At 35.3% G+C, this 14,599-nt stretch overlaps 1 protein-coding gene across 1 annotated transcript in view; it reads left to right on the top strand.

Moving 5' to 3' along the window:
* The window catches only part of LOC150094038 (uncharacterized), a 123,646-nt gene extending 110,668 nt beyond the window's left edge, over nucleotides 1-12,978 (top strand). The window contains exons 7-8 of the mRNA XM_090413067.1: nucleotides 5,979-6,062; nucleotides 12,259-12,978. Coding sequence (XP_090269193.1) covers nucleotides 5,979-6,062; nucleotides 12,259-12,593 — 419 coding nt within the window. The 3' untranslated portion in view covers nucleotides 12,594-12,978. The remainder of the gene's footprint in view (nucleotides 1-5,978; nucleotides 6,063-12,258) is intronic.
* Nucleotides 12,979-14,599: the final 1,621 nt, after the last annotated feature.

Below are 14,599 nucleotides of genomic sequence, written 5' to 3'. Positions count from 1 at the left end.
CTCCAATTTCGCAGCTTCTTCCCGACACCTAACGTGCCTCCAATATCGCTAATGATTAAAAATAGACAGGAAAAAAAAATCACACAAAGGCAAACGCAATGGAAAGATCATCTATCTCCCATTTTTCCCCATTTACGGAAAACAAGAAAATGTGCCATTTGTTTAAGTTACGGCCTTCCCCACCAACTTGCGGGGCGTCTCCGCTCCATCCACCTAATTGCGGACTGACAACTCAATGTTTTCCACACTTTTCCCGCCCTAAGGAATGTAAAGTAACGCACTTCCACAGGAGCGGCTCCCAACACGCCTCCGCAAAGAGGCGTTTTATCGAACTTTTCGACTGTGGACGCCTGAAGTTAAGACCTTTAACCTCCTTGCGCGACACAGGCGACGCCTATGGGACTCGTGGCAGTGTCACCCTAAGAATTTATTGGACAGCAGTTGCGTGCATTGTCGGAATACTAAGAAGAACGATGGTCTCTCTCTCTCTCTCTCTCTCTCTCTCTCTCTCTGTGTGTGTGTGTGTGTGTTGGTCACTACTATATATCTAACAAAAGAACATAATTTTTTTTTATCATTTTTCTGTCATATTAATCGTTTTCATAGTGTGGTGGAATCATTTCCTTATCACACATTTCCATTTTGTGTGCGCGAATTTTAAAATCATCATTCTGAATTTCAGAATTGAAATTGCAAGTCTGTAAATCACTAATCGGATTTTCTAAATCGCCAATACCGTTTCGTCTACGTAGAAATTTACGCCACCAAATGCTGAATCTTCAGTCATAATATTGGAGTAATATTATAGATGAAATTTTCTATGCATTTTAGTGGAAATTTTTGAATAAATATTTTATATAGACATTTTTATTTTTTTTTATATTGATCTAAAATTTTTATCGGAAGAACTTCGTAAGAAATTCCACAAAAATAAATAAAAGAAAAAAAATCTTATGGAAAAGTATTGGTCGAATTGGTATCTCCAAAAACTAGTTGTATGATTATTGCCATATTTTAATTTTCACTCTGTAATTTCTGAAAACTCCCTTAGCATCTTTGTAATTTTAGTATTCCAACAGTAATAACAACGACAAAATTTTCAAATTTCAAATTTTCAAAAAAAAACAAAAAATGCATTATTCAATATACGATGAGACTTCCATCTATAGACGATCATGTTAATGGATACTTTAGAGGAAAAACTACAATAATTAATATTTATTGAATAATTTAAAAAATATTTTTCTGAGGATTTTTATCACCAAACGAAAGGGGGACAACTCACATTGATAAAACTTATTCTAAATGACCCTTTAGAATTCTAAATTGTAAATATTATTGTAATCGTTTTGTTTGCATCACAATATTTGTGTGTTTCACATCTTCACATTCCACTACAGAAAATAAATATTACAATTAAATAAATAACAAGAAGTGCTACCTTATAAGGCTTCCTGGTTCTTTATTTTGATTTATTTTTTATTTTAAAATTTCAAAATTCTAAAAACTAAACACTGTTCATCCAAGCGATGAACAAGATAAGTCCAACAGCTGAAATGGACGGACGTTTCTCATAGCCAACTATCAGAATAAAGTGAATTATGAACGTTAACGTGGATGCTCTTATGTTATAATGTATGTTATCTGGTATGAGAGCTTGGGAAGATCGTTACCTACTTGTTCTCACACGTGTTCATACATATTAAAACAATCTGCTAACATTAACAGTTTTTTCGTTTAAATATTATGACATCTCAGTCTTTGTAAGCTAATTGTTTTTTTTGAAGTTGTTGACTTTTCTGTGACTTCTCGGTACTCCTTTTGCGTGCGAGAGAATAACTTATAAAGGTGATAAGCGTCCAGTGTCCGTGAGAAGAGGAAAAACAGAAGTGGACACTTGTTAGTAAACTACGCTACGGAATCTGTCGCCAAGAGAGTCCGGCGAACGGTATGCGACTTTTGACCAGATGCGCACTTATTGACGAGTGCGTGCGAGTACATTATCCCTCACTAACTACACAGCCCCGCTTGAAGATTCCCCTATAGGTCAGCAATAAAGCGTCACTGTTCCGCGGAAACTAAGATGGGAACGTGAAAGAATGGAAGCGTTTCGTGATTAATTGGTATACAGTGCGAAATTCAAAGTTCATCTCGTGTCGAGGTATGTAATGAGCATGTTGCATAAAATAGCTCTGTTTACCCCCGACGAATACCTGCGGTGGCAAGTTGTACTTTACAAATGTCAAGTCTGACATATCTGCTAATTAACAAGAGTCTTCACCTACGAAGAAAAATACCAAATGTCCGATTCGTGTACTTGTCCAGGTTGAAAAATAGCCCGAAGGTAAGTGTATCAATGGGGGGAAGATGCCACCGGTGCACAGGCCTGTAGACATGATTTCCGACTTACAAACACATACAGGACATTCCAGGTGATGAACAAGAATTTTTCCGTATTGTTAAGCCTAACTTCATTAATAAAACTGGTATTATCACCATCAAGACCTCGTTTCGTAAAGAACTCATATTTTTCGAAGAAATTGCTCCAGGACAGATATGCCATTACTTTCTCGAGTTACTTCGTGTCACATTGGCATGTCTGGATAAGATTAGTTAGCTGCAAGTCTTGCTTCAAGAAACAACACAAATGAGGAGAGTAAGTTGAGAAATGGGGAGGGTCATAGATCCGGAAAAATATTTGTTTATTTTTTTCTTGGTGGTTTTCTCCTTCCTCGCCTTTAAAGCCAGGAAAGAGAAAATCAGTGCATTGGGTTCGACTGATATTTCGAAAAACTCAGCATATCTAAATATTATATTACTATTAATTACAACACACCGCTTTGAGATTCGTGAATTTACGATTTTTAACTTCAGTGAAACGAAACAAAAGATCAGAAGACCGTACGGAATCGAATCGTAAAATATTGAGACTGGTTTTGCTTTTTTTTCTGGTAAACTCCATTTCTCGGTACATGAATTGACGTGTCTGGACAGGTTACTCATGATGCCATTAACGTCACGTTTCTCTATATTTTTACAGCCGTTCATAACTGATATTGAAAAAGTCCGGTTTTATCTCACGTTGCATTTCGATGTTTAGAGATTAGGAACAGTTTGTGTACTTAGTTTATGTAACATCGTAATGGCCTGAATTCATACAATTTTCAAATGGCTTTAGCAGCTATAAAGATGGATGTAGGTCCAGCGAATAATGGCAAGAAGTATTGCATTAAGAAATGGCTGCAAAACTTGACCTCTGATGAATGGAACTATTGTGGCGTGACATCTTTTGAAGTCACTGGATTTGGCATCGCGTATATTTTTCTTGAGCATTCAAAGACAAAAAAATTAAATGTAACATAAATGTTTAGCAATACCGAAAACAAAGTCTGAACAAGTAGTTTCGATAGTAGTAAGAATTGTTTAACTATTATGTGATTGATAAAATATAATGTATACAATGAGACAGACTGCATATGCTAAAGATCGACGATAGATGAAAAAAAATTCTAGGAAACGACTCACATTTCTTGTACACAAACTAAAAAAAAGTGATACGATATGAAATCTGTTTTAAAACTCATCTTTTAGCAAAATTATAGTCGTGAATGAATATGTTTTCTAAAAGTAGTACATTGTCGCTCGCCAAAAACAAAATCAAGAAATTTCTAATTTTAACTTCAAAAATCTTGCCCTAAGTCTTTCATGAGCATTTTACATCATCAGAATAAAGTGGTTGAATTTTTTTCCTTATTTCAATCCTGAAGCGCCAAATGTAGGTTTGAATCTATCCATGTCTCAAAGCATACCAGGAAAACATAATGGTTTCCTTTGTCAACAACCTCTCTTAATTATGATTTTTATCTGAAATGATAATTACAATTCTTCCTTAATAATTCTTTCATGCTTTCATTGTCTCTGGTTGTCTTTTAGTTCACTTTTGATTTTTTTAGGGAGGAGATGATGCGAGGTTACCATGGGAAAGTTGCAAGTCGTATTTCTGTCGCAGAGGACTTGTTTAGGGATAAAAAATTACATAACACGGCCTCTAATTATAGTCTCACCAGGAGAACTTTGGGAAACTCTGTGTAGATTATTCTTAATGGCATTCACGTGATATCAGGACCATTATTAGTTTTAAAATATCTGTGGTCACTTGTGCCCCAAAACTGTATCAAATCCATAGTTCCCTTGGGCCACTATAGAAGCCGTCATCTCTCTACTTTGGTCGTCTTGGTGACGCGCTTCCGACAACTAAACTGAGAGTCTTCGTTCCAGAAGTTTTCTTTAAGAGCTGAGATAGGAGACCTACTTTTTTTTTTTTTGTCAGCAGCCACACCTACTAGAGGTGCACCTATAATCTGTCAACTGACAGGGAAGGTTTTGGAAAGCTGTCTGAATCTGGCCTTATGCCTTTGGGGAAAGTGCATATATTCTCTCTCTCTCTCTCTCTCCAACACGCGCGTGCACGTACACACACACACACACACACACACACACGTACCTAGAAATCAATATCCAACTCCCTAAGGGACATCGTTATCATCTGAAGAAAAATTTATCGCTCTCATTTGTGGTCGGAGGTTTCGCGTGGGTTCCATGTGTGTGTGTGTGTGTATTAATTCCCTTTTTTTTTTTTTCTTGTGTGTTGTTTCAGTTTCTTATCGCGAATCTGATCGATAGCTTAGCCTAGATCTCTCGCTCTCTCCTGCATGTTTGGCATGCAAGGAATTACTAGTATAACGAGTAAGGCGATTGCATCAGTGGACAAAAGTAAAAATGGATCCGATTTCACAACTGCAAGTGAGAAGGAAATTCTATCACGTATAATGTTTTCAATGTCGCAGCACCACCAAAAATAATCGATGTTCGCACACCATCGAATCGTTAATAAGGTGACATACTTTGAACCGTGTACAGACTGACAGAATCATTAGGAAGGCGCAAAGTTGTTTGTTGTGTAGATCAAAGGCTTACGACTTTAGACAAACAAAATTTTAGTTGTAAACACTTCCTCGAGAAATTTTGTTTTTCAGTAAGGGTATTGAAATAAACACCCGATACACTGTATTTAATAAACAATAAAAACTTCTGTTTCATTGTATTTGATAAACATGAAAATCCTTGGTTTACAAAATAACAAATTAAACTCTAATAAAAAGGCAAAGTTAGCGAATAGTAATTTATGTTTGGAATACTGAAATGAAGCATTCCAAAAACGATGAAGCAAATGTCTACTCCAGGTGGCATAACTGTTTTTAAATGGTTTAAGAAGCGAAAGAAGTTAAGACAGTCTTGAAGATTTTTAATATATCAAGATTTTAATCCAAAAGGCATTATTTGTTCAAACAGATCTTATTCCTCATTTCAAAAATTGACTGTTTTCAACAGTGGAAGAATCATAAAAAGGAGTCTTGAAATCTTTTTGAGATCTTCGCCGAAAACGATGTATGCCTACCAAAGAATAAAAGAAAGAAAGTAACTTAGAAACTAAAATTAATTGGTTTTAGATGCTACTAAGTGCAAACAAAAAGAGTTCAAAATTGACTTTAAAAGAATTTAAATTGGATTCAATAGTTTCAATTACCTTTAACGTCCTTAATGGGTACCCATTACCTTCGATTGCCCAGTATGTTTGGTGGTTATTTATTTTAATTATAAATAGAATATATAATGGTGTATTAAATTAATAAAAATATTAAAATTTAAATATAATGGTGTATTAAATTAATTAAAATATTAAAATTTAAATATAACGGTGTATTAAATTAATTAAAATATTAAAATTTAAATATAACGGTGTATTAAATTAATTAAAATATTAAAATTTAAATATAATGGTGTATTAAATTAATTAAAATATTAAAATTAAAATATAATGGTGTATTAAATTAATTAAAATATTAACATTTAAATAATGCGATTTCAAATTTTAGAGTAATCTCTAAACAAAACCATTATATTTTCTTTCTCTGCAGGTGATAAACCTCACTCTTGCGAATATTGCCAAAAGAGATTTGCACTGGCCTGTAACTTAAGAGCCCACCTTAAAACTCACGAAGGTAAGTCACACCTTATGTATCGAGACTATTCTGACTCGGGGAGGGTCGTTTAATTTTAAGTTGCTAAATAAATTAAGTTTTAGAAGTTATCTTAGAATTGAGTAATTCTAAGCTAACCTAAGAAAACATTTTGCTTAAAATTGATAGAATGTAATCTTAAATTTCGTGAATTGCCTTCGGAGTTCATAAAGTTTTTATGTATTGTATACTCAATCATATTTTAGTTATTTCCTAAAATTGAAATCAGTTTAACTTAAATCTCATTACAAAAATTATTTAATAATAAATTATAAAATATGTGAAGATTAATTAATTTTAAGTTTTAGAAAAAGGAACTTTAAATGTTTGAAGTAATTGAGAATATAAAACCTATTGTTCAAGTACACCATTAAATATTTTATATATAAAAATGGATAATGCAATAGCCTCTCTTACTGTTACTCTGGATGATTAATACCCTTGGAGGGTAATGGATGGCAATGCTGTAGCCAATGAAGTTCTAACTGAGACTCGGCTATTGCTGTTACCCCCCTTGCCATGATCAGAGCTTTAATTTAATAGCTCAATAACCTTATCCCTACACTGTCCTCTACAGATAACGGGGAAAGTGAAAAGCATTCTTGCTTCGCCCCTTTAAGCCAGTCCTTATAAGGACTGTTACCCTTGGAGGATAATGGATACAGAAATGTACTTGGCACTGCTACCAAGATTTATAGCGCAATTGTACCACATTTTATACATTTATATCACAAGATATTAAATCTATATATAAGTATATGCATTGAAGAATATGCATTTATATCACAAGATATTAAATCTGAATATAAGTATATACATTGAAGAATATATGAATTCAACATAATTGGCGCAACTCTTAACAACGTTTAAATTTAGACTGATGCTCAACCGCATGCTGTCTTTAGTACTAAATTACAATGTCAGTTTGTTATCCTAAGTCGCTGTACTTCATATAACAATGAAGATTAAAATTCAAAGCAAACATTACACGAAGGAAAATCCCTTTTGATATAATGAGTTCACTCGTCAACCCCAAAAGTTTCCTTATGCATTCCCCAGAAGCGGAATACTATAAAACTACCAGCTTTATGGTGTCCATTAACCAAGACACAACTGGGTCACATTTCCATCTCCCCTGGTGGGCGCGGACATTGAGGTTCACAGGGTTCCGCTGACATGTTGTGTATGATGAGGGTGTGCCTTGTTTTAAATAACGAACCTGGAACGTATGTATCCATATATAGAGCTATCATTCATCTGTCAGAGGAGGCAAGATATGTTTATAGAGGGCGTAGCTCTGTGCCACGAGCTATATCGAGCCTTATAGTTGGCTTGGAGTTTGTGCAGGCTGAAGAAAGGTCATTTGGTTCGATACGACCTTGTTCAGGACCACAAACCATTCAGAGAATCTCAAGTACGTTTGTCGTTTCTTGGTATTGTTAAAGAGCGTGTGGAAATTCGATATAACTTCGCAAAGGGGGGAACGCCACCACCCTAAAGATTTGTTAAGATTGATGTATGTTCCTTGAAGGATATTAATGGTAAATGCAAACCAATTTGTCAGAGGTGCAAGGAAACCTGTAGCTGCATGTTCAAACAATGGGAAGACGAAATGATCGAGTTCTAAATGCTTTCCTTATAAGGAAAAATGGGTTATTGGCAAGTACAAATAGATAACACTGAACGATGGTTGTCATCTTATAACGGTGGTATCTAATAAAGAAAAAAGTTGCTAATATGTGCTCATTTTGTTTTATTAAATTGAGGTTCAATCTTGCAATTCCCTTAACAAAAGCACGTGAGTTAGGGCGTCCTTAGCTCAGTTGGTAACGACAATGCCTTGGGCTAGAAAGACATGGGTTCAAATCCCGAAGAAGGAACGTTGAAGTTGATTTAGCCGACCTCATACGGAGGTCGTACAGTTTTCCTCCCATAATCCAGGATTTTTCATCATCACGCAGACAGACAAAACCGGTCTGTGAATACGCAGTGGACACACATAGTACAGTATAGCCACTAAAAATGGTATTGAACATCGACACCCGATTACTCCATAACATATATCGTTGCAGTTATTCACTACTTCTTTTTTGCATCATAGTGTAGATTCTTCAGGAATAACCACCTTGGACTAACGTGAATTGTTGATTTGATCTGTAACAGATTAATTTGATCTGTTAGAATCGCTTCGTATGCCGCCAGTGACCTCTTTTGGATTTTTTTTGTACTAGTCAAAGAGCTCTTTACTCATGACATTACCTAAACTTATAAGGTTTTTATTATAAGTGGATATTAAATCCAACATCATTTTCCGAACCGACTACAGAAATACTACGAGTTGCCCTATCCAAACCTAATAGGTGGCATGAACACAAAAGCACCCATATATTCGCCTCTTATTGGTTCATTTTGATAAGGTTTCACTGACTCGAAAGCTGAGTGTCTATTAATTCGGGTTTCTATTAATATTTCAATTGTTTCACTTACAGAATTCTCGTACAATACGCAACTATTAACTATTTCTGAAACAAGTGCAAATATATCAGGACATGTTCTAACATGCAACTTTCATATTCATCACATATAAACTCCTGAACAAAATCAGTCTCAATACTTTATGGCTACACATCATCTTTCTGTTAGGAAATTATAAAACATGCAGTATATATCTTAAAAATATTACGAAAAACGACATTGTATTGGGCTTCAATATTAAGGCGGTAATTATTATCTTCTTAAAAAGAAAGAAAATAAAATATATATATAATATAAATAATAAATATATATAACGGTCACAGTAGTCTGCTGAGATCAATACAGGATTCTTTCTAAACACTTATCGCCATTCGACAAAATCCAGTGGTTACTTTTGAGTTCAGTTACCTTCGATTTCTCAGGCAGGTCAGAGCTCCTTCTCATTGCACACAGCCAACAATAGTTCACATGAAATCAGATCCATCTACCTTCTCAATCCACCCACAGTCGCGAGTAAGCTGCATTTGGCTACTGTTAATGCACTAGCGAGACGTATCACAACCACACCTCTTATGTCCAGAAAGTTGTAAAGGATGGCCGACGCCCCTCGTAAGAAAAGGCTATTCCGCCTACTAAAGACGTGATTAACCACGCGTTTGGCAAAAGCTCGTGCAGTTGAATTTGTCAGATTACGGGGGAGGAGAGGGCACGGTGCTGTCTAATAGACATATAGTCATCGTTCTACTTACGTTTCGAGAGAGGGTCGAATATCTACGAGAAAGAAAAATACCATAATCCAATTTCCTTCGCCATTAAGTGGATGTAATCCGCTACGACGTAGTTACTAAGGTTACAACAACGACTCGCCAAAAGGTCAGTATCTATCACAAGACGCGCCATATCGACGAGATGATTTTTTTTGCTATTAAATTAGAATAAGAATGCTTGTGTGCCTTTTTAAATGAAATAATTATGTAGCTGGAGAATAACTTAGATATTGCGAAAAATATTTATATTACTAGTATAGCAAAATGAAAGTTAAGAAATACCGATTTCGGCCTTATATATAATCTTGCTAGAATTAATGTTCATTTGATTCGCACAACAAGGTACTAATGAAATATAACTTCCGAAAGAGTTTGTGTTTGGGATAAAAAAAAAATGTATTAATAAAAATAAATAAATAGCGTTTGCATTGAAAGCAGAATACGCCACCTATCACTAATATCACGAACTTATGCTACTTTCAACAGCGTAGTGAAGCCTCGTCAATACGGGTGTATAAAATTAAATTTCAAACTACATATACATTGCGTGGAGTCAGAAAATTAGAAACCCTGACTATAATACTTTGTGCCGTGTAGAACTTCTCATATCATAATAACACATATTTCAGTTTGAGACTTTTTCTAAAAATAATCTGAGATAATCTCTAGCTACTCTTCTAACAATAACGCTGTCCAACTAACTGGCTGTAGGTTCGAATATCAGTATCAGTATGGATGTTTGTGATTGTTTTAGGTGCTACATGAATTTCATCGTTTTCACAATATATATATATATATATATATATATATATATATATATATATATATATATATATTGTGACAAAGGTGGCAAAGTCATGTTTTATATCACAGCACTTTTATATCACAACACATATTATCTGTGTTTCCAGCTGAGAACCGAGTTAGTTGGTACTATGCAACGAAAACGATAGAGAGAAAAAAAGTTATCGGACCTTCCTTTCTTTCCGACCGTCCTTGTAATACGTTCTTAAACTATTTACTGATCTTTTTTTTTTTAATTCTAAAACCGCTCCAAAAATTGTTGATCTGAGGCCAACTGCCTCTTGAGGCAACGTTATCCAAACGGTATCCCCCCCTCCGATACACCCACACAGCCCATTTGTTTCCTCCCCAGTAATTTCTCAATGCCGTGATTCGAATTTTCATTATGACGTTCGTAAAATTCATAGGAAAAGCTAAATAAATAATTTGTCATCTCTTCAACATACAGAAGGTGGGTTGGGGAGGAGCAAAATGGGGGACTGGATAAACAACAGACCGAACTAGAGCAAGGGCAATGGTGAGCGAAGACCGCCACGACACTCTGGCGGCCAAGAATGCACCGGCACTGACCAAGGACACAGATGACGAGATTAAAAGGGAACAGTAAGAGATCGCTTTTGAAGACAGAGATGGGGAGGAAGAAAGGGGAACAAAAAAAAACAAGACATATTCGCCAGTTCATCAATTTACGAGCGGGGTAAGGTGCTCCTTGGGTGTGGTCGCAAGGGGTGGTGTAGGCTCTGACACAGTTTTTCGACCTTGATCCACATGCGCGACGATGTCGTCCTCCACTTCTCACCATCCGTTAAATCGTGAGCGGAATCCCCTATGAAGAAGGCGGAGGTCGGCAAAGGAATGAGAGAGAGAGAGAGAGAGTGTGTGTGTGTGTGTGTGTGTGTGTGTGTGTGTGTGTGTGTGTGTGTGTGTGTGTGTGTGTGTGTGTGTGTGTGTGTGTGTGTGTGTGTGTGTGTGTGTGTGTTCGCCACCTCGTCAGTAACGTAAAAGTCACGGGTAGATTAGCCTTCGAGGTGGATTATTACAAAAATGTCCTAGAAATTATGTTATAGTGATACACGCATTTACAGTTCAGGCGTGTATGCGCGCGCACATATAAATATTCCTGGGGCTGTAGCGGAATATAAGGCTTTTAATTATCGGTTTTGTTTAACCCTGACAACAGCGCAGATACCTTTGTTCACAATGCTGGACAAATTAACCAGGTTGAAAATGTGTAGGTTTCAAAAGTGGCCACAAGGCGGAAGCACTTTGCCAGATCAGTGGTCGATGGAAAGAGATAAAAGCAGACCTACAAATCCCCCACTCACTGCTGTTTTTAAATTTAACGAAGGTTCTACAAGATAAAATGCCGAACTGATTTGTTATTATTTATATCCAACTAATTAAAAAGAGCAAATTTCCTTTTTTAAAAACCAAAAAAAAAAAAAAAATGTTTATTGCGTGCACGCTTAGATCTACATTTATTAGTAAATACGTCCCTCAGGGCAAACAACTTATTTGTTAAGCTTTATAAAAACACGAATAGAGAAAGAAGCCTTCGGGTTGAGTTTGAAAATGTCCTACTAGCGATATTCACGCCACCTATGATCAGAATAAATTACTGTTAGGCTAGAATTTAATTTGAGCTTTTCTGTCGTTATGCATTACTGCTGGCATTATATGTTCCTATCCTTTTTTTTTTTCCTTTTTATTTTATGGGGAACCCATTCACGAGTGGTTGGTCATCCTATAGTACGCTGGTACCGTGGATAGGCTAGCTGGGTTTTTCCTAGGCCTAAAAAAATATGCAGCCAAATTCTGTTCATTCAACATGCTCTGTATAGAAATGATAATACCGAATTAGATGTGAATTACACGATACATCGTTGTTATTCCGAACATCAGCAATCAGATTGACCTCTCATGATGAAATCGCTTAAAACGTGAATCAATTTCCACATTAAAAAGAGAGCAAAACAAAACAGAAATATTCAAAAATCGTGTGCGACTAGTATCCTAAAAGACCCCTTTCCTCAGATCAAAATCTAGTAACTCCTATTTGTTTATATGTTTATTTTATATTTGTTTAAAAACATTTTGTCTCAGTTGTTTCTTTTTTTTTCTTTTGTATTCAGGAGAACCACAAGAAAAATGTACTCAGTGTGGTAAAACCTTCCCATTCTCTGCTCACATGTTAACCCACGGCTATTGTCAGCCATGTTACCAAAACAGCAACGGTATTGCCTTAACCAAAAAGTCATCAACCGAAGAAGGCTCATCCATTCCCGGTTCTCCAAAATCTCCAGCGTCATCAAAAACTCCAGCAGCGATCGAACCCCCTTCTCAGATGTTATTTGGAGTTCTGGATCAAGTGATGTTGCGCTATAGACAAGCTGGAGCATTATTGCCCCCACCCTTATCCAGCATGAGGTTTTTGGATGGAGTTCCTGTACTTTCTCAACGCACTTAAAACAAAACATATGAAGAACTGAAATAAACTTGACCTTATTATGACAGTTGCTGTTCATAGTGGCCCTATAGGTGAAAGATGTACATATCAGCGTAGATGCCTTCCGGCGCCATCTAGCGACAAATGCTCACATAATTCAAAGTGGACTTGTCGGAAGTCGATGCCATGTCTTCCAAGATCGAAGAAAATAAACATTAAATCTTGATTACAAAATCGGTGCCAGACCGGAATCCACTGCCTCCCGTCCAAAAAAACGTTCAAGTAGACAATCATTCCAATTGAATGTTTCATTAAGCTCAATTCAGATATGTGGCATTGCTGTTCATAGATTTTTGTGTTTAGTGTCAACAAACTTGATGAGGTCTCAAATATTCTTGGTGTATAAAATGCGGTTATGACTTATATTTTTGTGCCAAGACCAGCCTTCCATGGCCAACAGTTGACTTTTATACATACAATACACGTATAAAGATGTGTAAAAGTTAGATGTAGACTTAAATATTCATTTATTAGTTTTTAGACAGGTTGGTTCTTTCTTATTGTTTTAACTGGTTGTTAAAATGTGTCGTATATGCTGTAATGTTTCTTGTATAAAAATAATTTCTTTATTTCAAAGTAAAATCTACAATGACTCCACTGATGCTCACGATAAGCTGCATAGCTATATAATGCGTAAGAACGAAATAAAATGGCTAAGAGAGAGAGATGTAAAATTAAGCTAGAAACTCTGATAAGGAACAGGGAAGGTATAGAGTTGAGTTTTATGTCGAACCTATAAGGTTGGTATTCGATACTTATGTACTAGAATAATTTGTCATCTTTGAGGAATTTATGTGTTTACTCATATCTAAGTGCACCGACTGTCCATTCCTAATACACATATCTTTTTTTTAAATAAGAGGTGCAAATTTTAAGTAAGTAATTAGCCTCGAAGGCGTGTAAACAGTAGTACCTTGAAAAATGTAAGTACAATAATGTCATGATATGAAGCTTGTAGAGATTGTTTATACTGGTATTCTTTCTCATTTCGTTTCTTGTATTTTTTTTTATTTGTGAATGAAAATTTTATTCTTCCGAGTGAATAGGTTGAGATATTATTTTGTACTTTTATAATATTTTCCATATTAATTTTTTTTCAAATAAGCTATATCACTTTGATAATATCGCAAAATCATGGACGTGTTAGTTTATTCATTTTCTCTAGAATATCTTTTTTCCCCCCTATCAGATGCTTTTCAATTAGAAAAATGAAAATTCTGAAAATAAAAATATAAATTAATAATTGTTGAAATAAGAATGTCATGTATTGACATGACATTCTCATTCATATTCTTAGTCCCCATTCACTTTTTGCAACCTTGCTCTATGCTATCCAGAATTCTTGATCTCTTTTACCTAAGAAAATTAGTGACTTTTAAGGTAAGATCATATTCTTAATGAAAGAGAAGTTTGAGAGAGAAAGGCTAATAAATATGAAGGGTAATGTTGGACAGTAAACGTAATGTGGGTTTTCACTAAATAGGATGACTAAATAATGTTCAATGTGCTGCAATAGCCTACGCGCTGATGGTCTCTTCCTGGAATAAAATTTATTAGACATTCCGGGATGTTTTGGTACCATATTCCGGTCACAAGCGTGAATGAACATCTTAAAAAAAGTTGCGATGGATAATAAAAAATAAAAGAAGAAAAAAAAAGAATACGATACCCTATCTCCTGATCTCATCTTCATTGCTTTTCTAGCCTTTAAAACAATTTCAACTGTTTAGGGAAAAAAATTCAAAGAGAATTGACGTAATATATCCGTATGCTTCTGTGCTTTTTTTTTTTTAATTTTTTCATATCTTTTATTTAGGTTTTGTCAAATCTTTTCTAACAAAAAAAAAAATTTAGCAGTTACTAAAAAAATATGTATACGAACTTTATGATACACACTTCGGTATATAGAAATTTTTTCCCAACATGTTATCCCTCAACAAATAACACTAACCTTTATTGTAGTACAT

Source organism: Typopeltis vanoorti, chromosome 23, assembly GCF_054136105.1.
Source record: "Typopeltis vanoorti isolate ZY-2024b chromosome 23, IOZ_Tvanoo_1.0, whole genome shotgun sequence".
In the NCBI taxonomy this organism is placed as follows: Eukaryota; Metazoa; Arthropoda; class Arachnida; order Uropygi; family Thelyphonidae; genus Typopeltis; species Typopeltis vanoorti.
Note: the sequence above shows the minus strand (reverse complement) of the source record. Positions and strands in the feature narration are given on the sequence as shown.